The sequence below is a fragment of the Triticum aestivum genome, chromosome 7D (genome assembly GCF_018294505.1).
Source record: "Triticum aestivum cultivar Chinese Spring chromosome 7D, IWGSC CS RefSeq v2.1, whole genome shotgun sequence".
In the NCBI taxonomy this organism is placed as follows: Eukaryota; Viridiplantae; Streptophyta; class Magnoliopsida; order Poales; family Poaceae; genus Triticum; species Triticum aestivum.
The window spans coordinates 137,628,931-137,645,543 of NC_057814.1; the positions used below are offsets into that span (position 1 = coordinate 137,628,931).

Consider the following 16,613-nt stretch of genomic DNA (forward strand, 5'->3'; position numbering starts at 1 on the left):
GCCCACGTTCTCAACGCGTACACAGATTCCTCTACCTTTTTTAAGCACAAAAATTGCATGTTTTTTTTTCCTTTCCTGTATAAACGCTTCTCTTTTTTTTTGATATAAAGATAACCGCTTAGCTGTCGTAGTTTCCTATGTTAATACGTGTAGCAGAAAGAACGTTTCGAAGTCCAGTCGGATTTTATTTCTTTGATGGAAGTCCAGTCGGATTCATGGTCATTTGTTTTGTTATATAAACGGAGGTGATACGTACGTACGTTGGGACTAATTTTGTGTGCGTGACCGGTGATCGATCCCAAGTGCCGCAACGAGAGGCAACATGTCGATGCGTACCCCGTACGTCTCTCTCCAACATTGTTTCCTCATGACTTTTCTTTTTGAAGTTTTTCCTCATGAGTTTCTTTTTTATAACTCAATTGAGACCAATGTGTTTATTTTCTTTGACAAAATTTTATTTTTTTCATAAAAGAACATTGCTTTCCTCTAGTCCGGTCTAGGTTCATTAGCCTCCTTGGTGTTCCTGCGCGCTGGGCACCCTCGGCCCTCGCTGTGAGTTCGGTAAAAAAGAAGAAGAAAAAAACATATCGCAGCGCGCCGTCAGCCTCCCCTCCCCATTTCGTTCGTTCGTTCCCCCTCTCGCCCAACCAGTCCCCATCCCCGCCCAGGAAGAAAGCTTCTCTCTTTTCCCCTCACCGCGCCGAGACGAAATCTCCAAAACCCTAGAACCACCCCGCCGCCCCCCATGCCGCCCAGACGACGCCCCGGCCACCCGTTGATATTCCGTCTTCCAGACGGTCGAAGCATCAATGTCTACACCAACGACGATGGGGATTTTGTCACCGGCGGATCGGAGCCACGACTCGTCTCTGATCTCTGCAGAGAAATCAACTCCGAAATGCAGCGCCAGCGCGACCTTTCCCGCAGCCGCCTCTCCCTTCCTCCATCAGCTACCACCTCCCCTCCACCACCAGCCGATCCTCTCTTCTCCTCCACCACCACCAGCCGACCCTCTCCCCTCCTCTCCTGTCCGACATCGGCCGCAGCGTCCAGTGCCACCTCCCCTCCGCCATCAGGCGCCGCATCCAGGGCCACCTCCCCTCCTCTCCCCTCCACCAACAGCCGATCCCCTCCCCTCCTTTCCCCTCCGCCACCAGCTGCAGTCTCCACAAGCCGATCCCCTCCACCACCAGCTGCAGCCTCCACAACCCACCTCGCTCCCATCCTTTCCTCTCCACTACTAGCTGCAGCCTCCGCAAGCCACCCCGCCCCCCTCCTCTCCCCTCCACCATCGATTGCAGCCTCCACAACCCGACCCCGAGACCTCTTCACCGACATAGACGGGGTATCTCGACGCCTTGCGGATGTGGCAGTGGAAGGTCGCTCCTACAGTTGGCTAGAGCCTCCACCGTATGTTAGAGACAACTAAGAATTAGTAGAATGAGATCTCCTTGATATCGATCTTTGCAAAATATAATAATAATTTATGTTCCACAGTCTTATTCATCTTTTGTTTTTTTAGCTGCGAGGACACCGAGCAGGCAGTGCGTCTTGAGGCCCCACCACCGCCAAGGCCTTTTCCACCTGTTTCTTCATTGATGCCAACAAGATTGCTCATTAAATATTTCCTGAGGGTTGATGCTGATGGACTCTTTCACACATATCCTCATCGAGGCGGTCCGTTTAAGAGCTTGAAAGAAGCTCGGGATGCTATAGACTCCCATCACACTAATCTGTGTAAATTCAAGTAAATCCTCTCTCAACTTTGTTTCTATGTGTAAGTGCTGAAAAATTCTTATATGTATAATGCTATGTCCTATGCTAGCATCTTGTATGCAAGTGTATTTCTTTTTAGCTCACTCGTAACTTATAGTCAAGCCACTACTAGCTTGGCACACACCATGGTGACAGGTAGCAGTTTCAGTTTAGTGGACAGGATAGTATTGTGACACAAAATATCAATTTGTTAAAGTCAGTGTATCTAAAAAGATCAATCATCCAAGCTTGTACTTTTCCTCAGCTATGTGACTGTATTTTCAGATTCCTGGCTCAGTGTTGTTTTACGGGTCAGGACTTAAGGGCTTCTTGTTGCTTGTTGGTGATCACTGTGGGCAATTGCCGCTGTGATATAAGAGCAAACCGTTGAGACCTCCTTTGGTTTACAGGAATTTTGAAGGAATTCTAGAGGACAGGAATTTTGTAGAAAAAATTAATTTGAAGCCTTTTGGTTTGTAGGAATGGATTTCCTATTCCTATGTAGGATAGGAATCCTTAACATTTCAAAGGGAAAAAAAAATTAGCCTAGACCCAATGGAAAACTTCCTATCCTATGAATCAAATTTCATCTCTTTTCTAATTGGAATTGAGACACATATCTCATTTCCTATGGTTTTCCTATTCCCATGACATTCCTATCCTACGAACCAAAAAGGGAAATCTCCCACAGAGCAAGTAAAAATCTGAGCATAAATGTCTTGCTTAGCCGGTAATTCCCCAAAAGAGAAAACTTCACTTTTCAGGAAGTAAGTCCAGTCAAACGCTCAAAAACACACAGAATTATCTTAAGATTTCTAGCCCCCTCCAAATCATCCTCAAGCATAAAAATGGTGTTGTCAGCATACTTCTGTATGGCTAAACCCACCATTGTGTAGCTGAGGGACTAAGCCTTTAGTGAAACCTTATTATTGGGCTCTTTTGATCAGAGTAGCCAGTTATTTTGGCCGATTAATCTTCCAATATGCTAGTTTCAACAACAGCAGCAACATTATAAAATGTAAAGAAGAGAAGGGGTCTCCTTGGCTTGCCTGAGCCCCTTCCTAGTAACAAAGTATTAGCCATAAACCTATCATGTCATTCAGAGTATTAGCAACCTTGCCATTGCAGACAACAGCTTTAGTCCACCGAACAAACTTCCTAGGGAAACCTTTCATTTTTAGGACTGAAAAACATAAACTCCAAATCGATTTTGTCGTATGCCTTCTCAAAATCTACTTTTAGAGCTTACAAGAAGCTCAGGACGCCACTGACTGTCATCACACTAATCTGTGTAAATTCAAGTGATTCTTCTCTCAAATCTGTTTCTATTTGTAAGTGTTGGAAAATGCTTATATTTATATGTTGTATCCTATGCTATCATCTTATATGCAAGTATAGTTCTCTTTCGCTCAATCGTTACTTGTACAGTTAGGCCACTATTTGGTACACCCAATGGTGATAAGTTGCAGTTGTAATGAAGTGGACTGAATACTGTTGTGACACAAAAGATCAATTTGCTAATGTCTGCTGTATCTGAAGATCAATCATCCAAATACTCATAGCAATTAGCTGAACAATCTTAAATGAAGTGATCTGCAAGTAACCAACCTTTGTCATAGTCCATCTTCTATCACAAAAACCTAAACCAGTAGGAAATACGAAAGGCTAATTCCTAATAAAGGTAGCAGATACTGCTTGCTAACTAACTTTCCAATCAATTTCATTCACCGGCAATGGTACTCTCTAAGTGCCCCTGAACCTGAGTCTACAACACACAACTTTGCTTAACGGACCTTTCGTTTCCTGTGCTGTTTTGGGTCCAGGTTAGCTAGGGCTCGTAGGCTATATGCTGAGGACGGTCGTTTTTCCTTTCTTCTTTCTTGGCTTCACCGTTGATGGGTGTTTGTAAATATTGGTTTCGATCCATCTTAATGATTTCTTCTTAATGAAAAATGACAACGGTTCCATGCAGGTTTGAGAATATAATTATCTCAATTAAAATCCTCAAATTGGCGTTTAATGAGCATTGTTATAAATGCTAGATTTTTTCTCAGCTCAGACCAGTGTGTTGATAATTTTATGGTCTTTATTTAATAGGCTGTGAGTTTTAAGCACCATCAGTTCCACATCCAACGGCGATTACCCCCCCCCCCCCCCCCCCCTAAAATAATGCATGAAGAACTTAGTTCTTTATAAGTATGTAGGAAATTCAGTTTTGCTTAGCCTTTTATTGTTTATTGCTACCATGAGTTGTGTTAGCCTTGGGGGTTGTTTGGTCTATCTCTTATTCTCTTTGCACTAGGTACATGGGGGATCTTTCAGAGGAGGATATCCATGTGTGGCAGACCCTGTACTGGCCTAATGGTACAAGGATGAATTCCAAACAAGCTTTGGATGTGATGATGAACCGCCGCCCCAAATGGGATGTACTTAACGCTTTACTGGACAAGTACAATGAGGACCATCATCTTTTTGGGGTTTGCTCTCTCCCTCGTTCCCTTTTGGCTTCGCTTTTGATTCTTTCATTACTGATATGATGTATGTTTACCATGTTAGGATTTTGCATATGAACTGAAGGAAATTGTGAGTTACAAACCACATTTTCAGGGAAAAAACTCTCCATACAAATGCAGATCATTCTCTCACTTAAATTTGATTGTCAAGACTGGGTCGAGTACCGTCGGCGATCTTTTCTTCGCTGAAATTACATGTATGAAGGATGGCGAGTTGGAGGAATATGTGCTCAGCTGTATATGTGTTGTTACGCCAGAAGCTAACGGTATATTCTGTTTCTCCGCTGCTATTTCTTTTCAGTCATTTTTCTGAATGTTGGAGCTCGTTATTTTTACATGTATGCTCACAGTCAAGCTTCTTAAAGGTGAACATTTTCTAAGTTAGCTAAGTAACTACCACAAAAGGCTATTCCTGCAATAGAGTTTTGAGTGAATCCGATGTCTACATAGTTCAAATGCTGAAGCACCATCATGGTCTAACATTTTAGATTTTCCACCATAATATTAACAATATGAGAGCATGTTCTCCAGTTATTCTTAGGTGCAAAAAGAGCATACCAATACCTTGAACCTGATGGTGCCTGGGAAACATCATGGTAACATTTTAGATTTTCCACCATAATATTAACAATATGGGAGCATGTTCTCCAGTTATTCTTAGGTGCAAAAAGAGCATACCAATACCTTGAACCTGATGGTGCCCGGGAAACAGCCTAAATAGGGCCTGAATGATGGTGCTCCTGCTGTTTTATGTAAGCAATCATATGAGTCTGGTGGTTTGCACACAACACATGTAGAGCGTGACATTTGAAGGAGTGCATCTCTCCAAGTATAGGCACTATCTAATTATGGTTGTAACGCTAGCGATGCATGGTCCGTAAGCACTAGGCTACGAGCATGTCCAGGCATGCTCCATATTAATAATGTATAGAATTAAATTCCAACATGTCTCTTAATTTATCAGATTTTATGGAAAAACAATTCTGCACTTGCAGTTATCAGGTTTTACAAAAGCAGTTTACCAGGTTCTCAGATATAATTGCCAAACTGTTTTGATGCGGTTGTCGGGTTTTGTGGAAGCAATTACCAGATTCTCAAATGTAGTTGCCAGGTTGTTTTGCAGTAGCTATTAGGTTCCCCTGCTGCAGTTGACTAATTATTTAACAATAGCTATGGGGTTCTGAAAAACAATTACTAGGTTGTTTACAAAGCAGTTATTGGTTTGTTTAATATTATAGTTTAGGTTCATCGATTTGTACGGTATATACATGTTTATACTCGCGAAGGATAGCGTCAAGGATAAAAGGTCGTGCTATCCAGTGGTTCGGTATTAGCTACATATTTTTGTGGTATAAGGTTACCATTGAAATTAAAAAGGTACTTAACCTTAGTCTCTGCATGTATGAATTTCACGTCTTGTTTTAGATTATAAATTTTTTGAGAGGGAGAGACATGAACATCGAAGAAAAGAAGCATGCATACATCTCCTGCATCCCCATCAGAAAAAGCAGGTCCTGCACAAAAGCTGCAGTGTCCCTATAGGCTATAGCAACCATTCAAGCCTCGCTGTAGCGCTACTGTCGTGTTAGTGTAGCACTTGCAGAAAAGATTCACGCTTGTGTCACCCCAGCAGATTGGGTGCGCCCAATGTAAATCTGACGCGGCCACGAGCCACCACACGCTAAGGCAGCCGTGCGACCGTGTCCAAAGTAGATTTTCGAATGAATTGGTTTACTAGTCCTAAAGACGCGCCCCTGACATTTTGTAAGAGTGTTTGCAGTAGAAGTTAGCCAATCGGGCGATACAAAAATAATACAACGAAGTGGATAGGCTGGGAGGACTTTGAAGCAGCTTTTCTCCCGAGGAATTCTCATTTTGCATTATTTTAGTCACTCATTCTGCTATTTAGTATACTCTATGCTTGCTATTTTTGTTCATTAGTTTTTCCATAATGCTAGGGCCAAAATCTTTGTGAATGTTTGTTTGTTCCAGATTTCCAGTCCTATTTTGTATTTTGAATAGTATCAGATTTATGCATCAGATGTTGATTAACAAAACTACAACATAATTATAGGCGAGTGCTGTGGATGTGGAGATGATGTAAAGCACCCCACTGGTGTTGAGTACAAAAAGCGAGATAAGTTGCCTGTTCGGCGTAATGGTTGTAGGCGAATGTCAGAAGAATTATTCAATGAGGTATTAGTCACGCAAAAAAACTTGAACTCGTTATGGATGTGGAGATGAGCCGTTGTTAGTTTCATGTATTGATCTTTTCCTTTTTGCAGTTTATTGTTGTTCGTGATGAGGATTGGCTGGATGCGGAGGAGGCCTGGGTGAGACAAGAGTTTAGGATGAGCAACAAAGGAGATGGCCAGGGAATGAGGGGCAGATACGTCATACCGGCAAAACGGTAGATGTGCAAGCACAGAGTGCATTTCTGCATGCCAAAGCAAGGCGGGTGGTAGAAAGAGAAGCGATTGGCTAGTTAGGTTTCCCTTAGCCCCCTTTTGTTCTGTTTCAGTATGCTTAGATCTCAAGACTCCTCTATAGTACCCCCTCCGTTGTACTAAGCTTGAGACACTTATTTTGAGACGGAGAAAGTAGTGTCTTTAGAATGCCATAAACAAGAAGAAAGAACCTGTGGCAAGACGAGAAAGTCGCCGAGCCATCGTAACGTGTGGCCTGGTGCGTTGCTATCGTTACGGTCTGTACCGGTGGTACTGAGCTATGTACTCTGCGCATGTGCTTGTTGGATGTTTTATGTTCCCTCGGTGTCATAATATAAGAGTGTTTTTTATACTACACTGTAGAAAACATTCTTATATTATGGGACGGAGGGAGTAGTATCTTGCTTGCTGTAGAAGCCTTTGTTGGGTGGATGTGAAGGTGAGCAGGCGGAACCAAAGTGGCTTCTTATTTAGCCTTTGGCCCTGTGTTGTGTTCGTGGTTTGGTTTGGAAAAGCAATGCTATTTCAGTTGATGATATCTACTAGCTTAACATGATTGAGAATTTCAAGACCTGCTGTGAAAGTGAACTGATCATAGAAATTCAGGGTAGCTATCGTGCCATGGTGCGGCGCTGGCTAGACGGACTGTCGAGCTAGAGGTTGTATTTGTACGGAACGATGCACATGGGCGCTAGAATTTTTACTAGGACGGCACGCGTGCCATTCTCCTTTTGTAGTTGGGTATTTTGTTGGGTCTTTATCATTGGGTGCAAGAAGGGTAGTTGCATAGTTAAACTAATACACAGACGACAGTTGTGTGAACGACGTCAGGACGATAGCTAATCCAACCGTTGGAGCTGTTTTGCCTTGGACTTGGATTGTGGGATATGTCATATCGTGCACATTTAGTCTGATGAGTGTCGTGCATGTAGACTGCTCATTGCATAGGAGGTCATGGGAGCTCCACCCACCAGGCCACTATAAGAGAAAAAACATTAGCTACTAAGTTAAACAGAATTAGAGAAAGGGGATCCCAATAACTATATCAATGTTATCAGGCAATGAAACCTCGGGATTTGGATTAGCAAATTTAAGGCATCGACTTTTCTCATTTAAAATAATGTCATCAATTATTAGTACTATGAGAAGAATTGCCCCCAATAACTATATCCACTTCACATGCATGTTTATGGAGAGTAGAACTAGGCATAACATGCTGCAGCTTTGGCCATAATGTTATCCCTGTCACGGTGTTTGGTATTTTGATCTCTGAATAACCACAGGGCCCCACTTCTATCCGACAGTCTTTGCTGTCTTCTTCCAAGGCATTAAGGACATGCCCATCAAACACTTCCATCTCATCATCAGAATCTTCAGGGTTCTCATCAGTTTCAGACTCAGAATCGTCCATATCCGTAAGTATTTCAGCAAAATAAGATTTTTGAATAGAGAGAGGAGTACAACAAGAATAATCAGGTTCAGGATCAGGACCTGCACTACCTAGTAAAACTTCCTCAACAACAAAATCATGCAACATCTTAGAGTCTTCAATGATATCCTTAGACATCCTAGAGATAATGGCACAAGACCTAGAGAGTTGCAAGGGAGTAGATATAGAGTTGGGTCCGATATCCACCATAGTGACATCATCGGAAAAAGGCAACAAACCCTTACCAATATCAAAAGTAGTTAGGGGAGTGGAATTTATATCAGGAGGGGGGGGTAAAAGCTTCAGAAAACTGAGTTGGATGAAATTCCAAGGCTGGCACATAAGCTAGCCCTAGTTGATTGCCAGGAGTGGCATGAACATCTTTATTGTTAGCCAAGTCAAGTTCACCAAGATCCTCATCCTCATCCTCAAGCATGTCTTTGTCAATAGGACCAGTTTCTTCTTCAACATTGTTGTCCACATCTATATCCACAGGCCCATAGTCATCATTAGGATCATCACTACCATATTGGTCAAAACCTTCTACAGAAAAGGAGAGAGGGTACATCTTCTTTTCCATCTCTATTAACCTTACAAAAGGAATCTTAGTAGGATCTCTGCAGGCAATTGATACGTTGGAGAATTTTTGATTGTTTTATGCTATTATATTATCAATCTTGGATATTTTATATGCTTTATTATGCAATTTTATGTCATTTTTGGAAACTAACCTATTAACCCAGTGCCTAGTTGTAGGATCGAAAGTATGTCTAGAGGGGGGTGATTAGACTACTTGACCAAATAAAAATCTAGCCTTTTTCCAATTTTAAGTCTTGGCAGATTTTACCAACTTAGCACAAGTCAAGCAATCAGCCTACACATGCAAATCTAAGAGTATGGTAGCGGAATGTAAATCATTTGCATATGAAGGTAAAGGGAGGAGTTTGGAGGGAGCAAACGCAATGTAGACTCGGAGATGTTTTCCCGTGGTTCTGATAGGTGGTGCTATCGTACATCCATGTTGATGGAGACTTCAACCCACGAAGGGTAACGGTTGCGCGAGTCCACGGAGGGCTCCACCCACGAAGGGTCCACGAAGAAGCAACCTTGTCTATCCCACCATGGCCATCGCCCACGAAGGACTTGCCTCACTAGGGTAGATCTTCACGAAGTAGGCGATCTCCTTGCCCGTACAAAGTCCTCGGTTCAACTTCACAATCTTGACGGAGGCTCCCAAGTGACACCTAACCAATCTAGAAGACACCACTCTCCAAAAGGTAATAGATGGTGTGTTGATGATGAACTCCTTGCTCCTGTGCTTCAAATGATAGTCTCCCTAACACCCAACTCTCTCTCACAGATTTGGATTTGGTGGAAAGATGATTTGAGTGGAAAGCAACTTGGGGAAGGCTAGAGATCAAGATTCTTGTGGTTGGAATGGAATATCTTGGTCTCAAAACATGAGTAGGTGGTTCTCTCTCAGAAAATGTATGCTGGAAATGTAGGCACGTTATGATGGCTCCCTCCACGAATGAAGAGTGGGTGGAGGGGTATATATAGCCTCCACACAAAATCAAACCGTTACACACAAAGGGACCGAATCATGAAACTCGGTCAGACCAATTTAGTTCAAAATGTGAACGTTAGGATTTTCGGTGGGACCGACATGTCAACTCAGTGGGACCGATTTCATTAGGGTTAGGGCATAACTAATCTCGGTGAGACCGATCACATAAACTCGGTAGGACCGATTTCTGTAATAGGCAAACAGAGAGTTGGTCAGGCAAACTCGGTGGGACCGATTCGCTCATTTCGGTGAGACCGAAACGTTACGAAAGGGAAACAGAGAGTTTGCATTGCGAGCTCGGTGGGACCAATCGCTCATCTCGGTTGGACCGAAATGTTATGAAGGGAAACAGAGAGTTTGCACTCCCATCTCGGTGAGACCGAGATCCTTACCGGTGAGACCGAACTGACTAGGGTTTCTGGCAGTGGCTATGTCAAATGAACTCGGTGGTCCTGTATGGATCATTTCGGTGGGGCCGAGTTTTACTTTTGGTTTGGGACATATGTGGATATGAGAAAGTGGTTGAGGGCTTTTGGAGCATATCACTAAGCATTTTGAGCAAGCAAGTCATTAAGCAACACCTCATCCTCTTTTAATAGTATTGGCTTTTCCTATGGACTCAATGTGATCTTGGATCACTAAAATGAAAATGTAGAGTCTTGAGCTTGAGCCAATATGTGTCCATAGCATTTTGAGGGGGTCCACATTCCTAGTCCATGCCATGCCAATCATTGAACTTTCTGAAATGATCATCTTGAAAGAGCATTAGTTCAATGAGCTATATGTTGTTAGGAATTACCAAAACCACACAGGGATAGTTGCACTTTCAATCTCCCCTTTTTTGGTAATTGATGACAACATATAGATCAAAGCTTCGACAAATGATAATAAGATTGAAATGCATCGTCACTTTGAGAAGTATGTGATAAGTAAGAGCTCCCCCTAAATTTGTGCATTATTTAAAATTTTCTTTTGAATGCAAATGCACAATCGATTAGGATCATGGGTTACTCTTCCATGTCACATACATCTTGGTGGAGCGCTCAAAATGATAGAAAGTAAAAACATGCACTCATCACCAAGGCAAAGTGAATGATCATACAAGAGATATAAAAGATAACATCATTCAAGCGCAAGCATTAATGTAGGATATGATCAAACACATGATCATACAAGTATCTCACACACATAGACATAAAGTATTAAGCAAGCACACAAAAGTATCAACCAAATAGCAAAAGAGACAAAAGAAGCAAAAACACACTCTCTCGAAGCCTATGATCTATACATCCCCCCTTGGCAACAAGTTACCAAAAAGTTTGAAAATGCATAGTGCTATGCGTCTCTCTAGGCTTGATCTTCGAGAGGTGGTGTTGAGAGGACTCCAAGAACGAATGCATCTGTGGAAGTTGATGGAGCTGGTGGAGTGGCAACTGGAGGTGGCACTGATGCTGTGGCTGCAGGTGCTGATGTAGTTGCTCTAGTGTCAGCCATGGGCACTGCAGCAGATCTCTGACCTCTTGGCACTCTTTGAAAGGCATCTGTGGTAGCCTGCCCTTTCCTCTCCTTAGCTTCTTCCTGGAGCTGCTCAACTGCTGTCTGCATCTCTGTAACTTTTAGATCAAGATCATAGAACTTAGTCTCAATGATCCTTTCCAGGCTTTCTTGGTTCTGAGTCAGGGTGGCCAAGCCCTTCTCAATCCTCAAGGTTGCTTGAATCAGATATGCAAGTTGATCTTGTTTGGTTTTGAGGAACACTTGAGATGCCTCTTCAACACTTGGCATCTTTGCAGCTTTGTCAGCCTAGCTTTCTCTCTCTTTTCTTGTGCCTGCATAGATGTGGGATCTTCTTCATTCATGAAAACAGTGTTGTCCTCAAAGTCTGGTCTGAAGGGTAGATGCTCCTTATCCAACAGGTAGGTGTCTGTGCCCATCTTGGAGTTGATGAGCACCTGAATATGTGGAGCATACCCACAAGATCTCTTCTGATCTGCAGCTGTCCTCTTGATTGTTTACATAATCAGGCTCATGACTTTGAATTTTTGGGGCACATCAAACAGTTGCACCAAGTTGATTGAATGACCTCTGATCATATTGTGATCTCTAGATTTTGGCAACAAGGTATGCCTCAGGATAGTGTTGATTGTGGCCAAACCAGACAACAAATAATGAACAGACCCAAGCTTATGAGTTTTCAAGTATTTGTCTGGAATTTCTTTGTACATGTTGGCCATTGAGTTGTGGTCTTTCTTCTTCTTGGCATAGACATCCAAGTCATCCTCATGCTCTTTAGGGGCATTGATCAATTTTTCCCATTCATCAACAGTTGATTGGTACCTTGTACCCTCAGACATCCAAACAATTCTACCATCAGGATCGAAGTGTGTTGTGGAGTAGAATTGCATGATAAGTTCATCATTCCACTTGGTCAGCTTTTGACCCACAAACTTGTCCACTCCACATAGCCTAAAGCTCTCATGCACTCCTGGAAAATGATCTTTATTCTCATCAATGTATTCCCAATCCGCCCACTTCATATCACAAACAATGGGCTTCTTGTAAAGCAAGGTGGTCTCATAGAAATCCTGATGCTCCTTGGTATGGAACCTGTAGTCCACAACAGTCCTTCTCCTCACATCATATGGATCAGCTTGTCTCCAAAGTCTGAGACCTGCATCCTTCCTGATGTTCATGTCTTCTGCCACTGGATGGCTGTCATCATGATCTGGAATCTTGGGTTTGAGCTTCCTGGGCACTTGGGCTTCAACATCTTCTTCTTCAATCTCAGGCACTGGGGCCTTGTTCTTTTCAGCAGCTGGAATATTCCTTGTGCTCCTCTTGGGCTTTGAAGTCTTTGGAGCTGGAGCAGAAGCTTTGGGGGCAGTCTTGGGCTTTGAAGGGGCAGCCCTAGACTTGATGGCATCCCCCATTAGCTTTTGAGACTTTGATGCTGGTGCAGCATCCTCTTCGTCTTCTTCATCTTCAGCTGGATCTCTTATCATAGAGGATCTCCCAATGACTCTAGCAATGGTCTTCTTGACCCTCTCTTTCCTCTTCTTGCCTTCACCAGCCTCCTTTGGTTCAAGTGTGAACTCCATAGTTTCCTGAATTGAGGATCTGGCCTTTGACATAGGAACTCTCTTGGCAGGTGCCTTCTTGTGCATGCCAGGCTTGGTGGATGTAGCTGAGCCAAACTCCTTCTTAACAACCCTTTTCTTGGAGCTCACTTCTTCCTCAACAGCAACATAAACCTCATCCTCTGAGTCTGAGTTTCTCTTCTTCCTTGACCTTGTAGCTGCTTGGGCAAATTGCTTGGGGTGCTCCTGCTGCCCTCATCATAGCTGCTAGAGGGACTAGTGCCCTCACTCATGTTCACTTGCTCTTCTGACTTGTTTTGGCTATCACTCTGATCAGACATACTGGCCAAGCAAACTGACAGCAGATCCTGTGAATAAATATAGATGGGATAGAGTGGATGAGCATCACAAAGTGCAGAGGTTTTGCAAAACAAATAAGTCAAAAACTTAGTTTTAGTTTTCCACACAAAGCATTTCGGAGCTACCGATTTGTTAAACTCGGTGACACCGAAGCAACTTTTGGAGTCTAAACTAGTGAAATCGGTCAGACCGAGACACAGTTCGGTGACTCCGAGATTGCTAGGGTTCCACAGAGTGTTGAACTCGGTCACACCGATTTGCAACTTTCGGTTAGACCGAAAAATGCAAGTGCAATGTCCTAAGCCAAATCGGTGAGACCGATTTCCACAACTCGGTCGGTCCGAGATGAGTTCGGCGGAAACCTAACCCTAAATTTCGAATCAAATATAATCTAAGGGATGTTCTTGCTGGACAGGATGATCTCAATCGTGGTAAAGAACATGGCATTTGCTTTGTGCTAAGAATCGGAATAAGGAACAACACAAAGTTTCGAACTCATACCCTAGTTCGGCAGTGAGTTCGCTACGGCGGCAACGACGGGGTTGAATTCCGTTGACGGCGATGGAGACCAGCGGCGGGAGGTCGCTGGCGACGAGAGGACGATCCGGAGACCCGAGGTAGCAGAGCAGGACACACGCGGGATGAAGGGGTTTGGAGAAATTTCCTAAATTCAACCCGACGCTATATATATCATGACCCTGTCGGTGTGACCGAGTGGATCGACTCGGTGGCACCGAGATGCAGAATCGCAAGCGGTTACTGCAACTCGGTGTGACCGAAAAGTTCTAATCGGTTGCACCGATATTGAAAACCTAGATGAACGCGGTGAATTCGGTCAGATCGAAAACGATGAATCGGTCAGACCGAAATGCATAGAGAGGTTTTGGAAGTTTAAGTCTATGAAGAATCGGGAACTCCGAGTGCTCCCCACACAGAGTGTTCGAATTTGACTTGATCAAACTTTGTGATGTAGCATGAATAGAGTTTGAGACGAGAAAAGCATAGATATCTAGAGGAGATTCTTAGGCATTCCTGTCCATCCATTTGGCAAAAGAAAAAGAGCCAAACAATCAAAGAAAAAAATGGATGTCCTCGAATGAGTAAAATATGCAATCAACATGCTCACATAATAAAATGGCAAATGAAATATGTGACAAAGCATGCACAAACACTCTAGCATCTATCAAGCAATTGGCGATGACTAGGTCATCTATATATGAGTATATTGACTTAGGAGTCAAATGAGAACATTTGATCGTAGGTCATACTCATCGTTTAAGCGCAAGTGGGGTTACCACTTTTACATAAAGCATTATTGTGTTCACACCATTAGAGTTGCTTTAGCTCAATATTTAGAGTAAAGCCCCCCTAGATGTGATATCCCCCTAAGAGGGATGAACTAACCTTGGGTTTTGTCGATGATGACTTCATGTAGATGTTGAAGATGTGGATGCTCAATGTTGATGTAGATCATTTGGAGCAATCCATTAGAGTGAGTTGCACTTTCAATACCTACACGGGTTAGTCCCACAAGGAACAAACAAGGATATCCATAGACATAGAGTGAAGTTCACACAAGATGATGTCCATGAAAGCATTAGGTTACCTTGTCCCTTGTCTTACCAACAAGAGGGTTTGTGACTCCTTGAACTAGTGCAAGATGTGGAAGTTGTTTGCACTTGTCCTCGCCAAAATGATATGAGTGAAGTATGTTGGCGGAGTCACCCTCAAGAACTCTCTAGTTCTTCTTCTTCGGGATCCACATCATCTTGATGGGAATCCTTGGAGTTGTAGTCGTACTTGATGAAGTAGAACTTGATGTAGTCTTGGGAACCCACTTGACCAAGGCCTTGGGAGCTTCTTCAAATGCATCAATCTCCTCTTGAAGCTTGTCCTTGCCTTTTTGCTTGTGGTCTTGTGGTGGAAGATCATCTTGAGCTTGTGTCCCTTGGAAAGAAGTAGGATCATACTTCTCTTGTTGAGGAACAAACTTCGTCTTGGGGTATTGATCTTCTTCCCACTCAACTCCATTGGCATTGAACTTTCGTTCAAAACCAACACCTTGATTCTTCCGGTGCCTTCCTTGCTTGCGTACAATTTCCTCAAATTGCTTACTTCCGGCAAGGCTCTTGTAAACACCTTTCTCTATAATTCCCTTCAATAAGCTATTTTCTTGCTCAAGTGTAACTTGGCTAAGAGAATCATTAGTGGAATCAAGAGAACTACCAGAAGCAACAACATTGGATTTAACATGATCATTGTTACTACTAGAAGAAGAATCTTTCTTACTCTTGTTGCTAGATTTTACTTGTGGCATGTAAGTAGACAAGAGTAAACGCTTGGCAATGTAAGAAGAACTTTTCTTGCGAAGATCATCATTGATTGCTTTAAGAACCCATGCTCTTGCTCAAGGTTGAGCTTTTCAAAGCGTAGCTTCTCATGAGTCTTTAAAAGTTCTCGATGATCTTCCAAGGTAGTTTCATGAGCTAACTTAAGAGTGTTCAGTTCTTTAGTTAGATGCTCAATCTCCTTCTTATCATCATCATTCGTTTTATCTTGATTAGCATGATTACTAGCAATTTCATCATAGTTTTCATCACTAGAGTTGTCAACAAGTAAATCATCATCACCTAGCAAATCATCTTCATCACTATTGAAGTCAACATATTCGGGGTGTGATATCTTTGGGCCTTTATTCATGAAGCATATTCCAATTCCTTCATTTGGTGAGTCAAATATGTCATAGGAGTTGGTTGACACAAGTGCTAGACCGGCAACACCTTCATCTTGAGTATATTCGGAGTTGGAGTGATAACTTCTTTCGGAGTGATGGTCGGAGTCGGAGCCGAATACCCATTCACCAACATGAGCATGATGTCTTCGTTTTGCGTAGCTCTTTGATGATCTGTCCTTCCTTTCCGAATCCTTTCTTCTCCGAGAGGTTCTTCGTTCATAGCGATCATCTCTACCCCTTCTCTCTCTTGGAGGTGATTCTTCTCTTCTACTTCTCCTTTTGGGTGAATCTTCTCTTCTTTTGTAGGGAGCCGTACACTCATTGGAGTAGTGTCCGGGTCTTCCACAATTGTAGCAATTACGCTCACGACTCGAAGATCTTTTGTCATTGTAGGACCTTGACTTGGAACTTCTTTCCTTGTGTCTACTCTTGTAGAACTTGTTGAAGTTCTTCACCATTAGGCTCAATTCCTCATTGAAGGTTTGTTTCTCACTTGATGATGTAGGAGCATCACATGAGGCTTTGTAAGCACCACTTGACTTGTTGTGAAGCTCTTCCTTATCCTTGAGTGACATCTCATGAGCAACAATTCTTCCAATGACTTCCGTTGGCTTGAGATCTTTGTAATTGGGCATCATTTGGATCAATGTGCACACGGTATCATATTTTCCATCCAAGGCTCTTAGGATCTTCTTGATGATGAATCTATCGGTCATCTCTTCACTTCCTAA

At 42.9% G+C, this 16,613-nt stretch overlaps 1 protein-coding gene across 2 annotated transcripts; it reads left to right on the forward strand.

The window, feature by feature from the left end:
* Positions 1-270: 270 nt before the first annotated feature.
* LOC123165537 (uncharacterized) lies at positions 271-7,009 on the forward strand. 2 transcript variants are annotated; one of them, XM_044583203.1, is made up of 6 exons: positions 271-339; positions 1,523-1,747; positions 4,058-4,232; positions 4,312-4,534; positions 6,343-6,464; positions 6,554-7,009. In XM_044583203.1, the coding sequence occupies exons 1-6, from the start codon at positions 323-325 to the stop codon at positions 6,680-6,682; spliced, it is 891 nt and encodes a 296-aa protein (XP_044439138.1). In that variant the 5' UTR covers positions 271-322; the 3' UTR covers positions 6,683-7,009. The 2 variants fall into 2 exon arrangements, with proteins under 2 accessions (XP_044439138.1, XP_044439137.1); XM_044583202.1 differs by lacking the exon at positions 271-339 and adding an exon at positions 597-1,410.
* The last annotated feature ends 9,604 nt before the right edge of the window (positions 7,010-16,613 follow it).

Bases quoted from the DNA above. Each gene is read 5' to 3' on its own strand.
- LOC123165537 (XM_044583202.1), top strand. From the start codon at position 746: ATGCCGCCCAGACGACGCCCCGGCCACCCGTTGATATTCCGTCTTCCA. The intron at 4,535-6,342 runs GTATATTCTGTT...ACATAATTATAG, and splicing joins TGTTACGCCAGAAGCTAACG to GCGAGTGCTGTGGATGTGGA. The intron at 6,465-6,553 runs GTATTAGTCACG...TCCTTTTTGCAG, and splicing joins CAGAAGAATTATTCAATGAG to TTTATTGTTGTTCGTGATGA.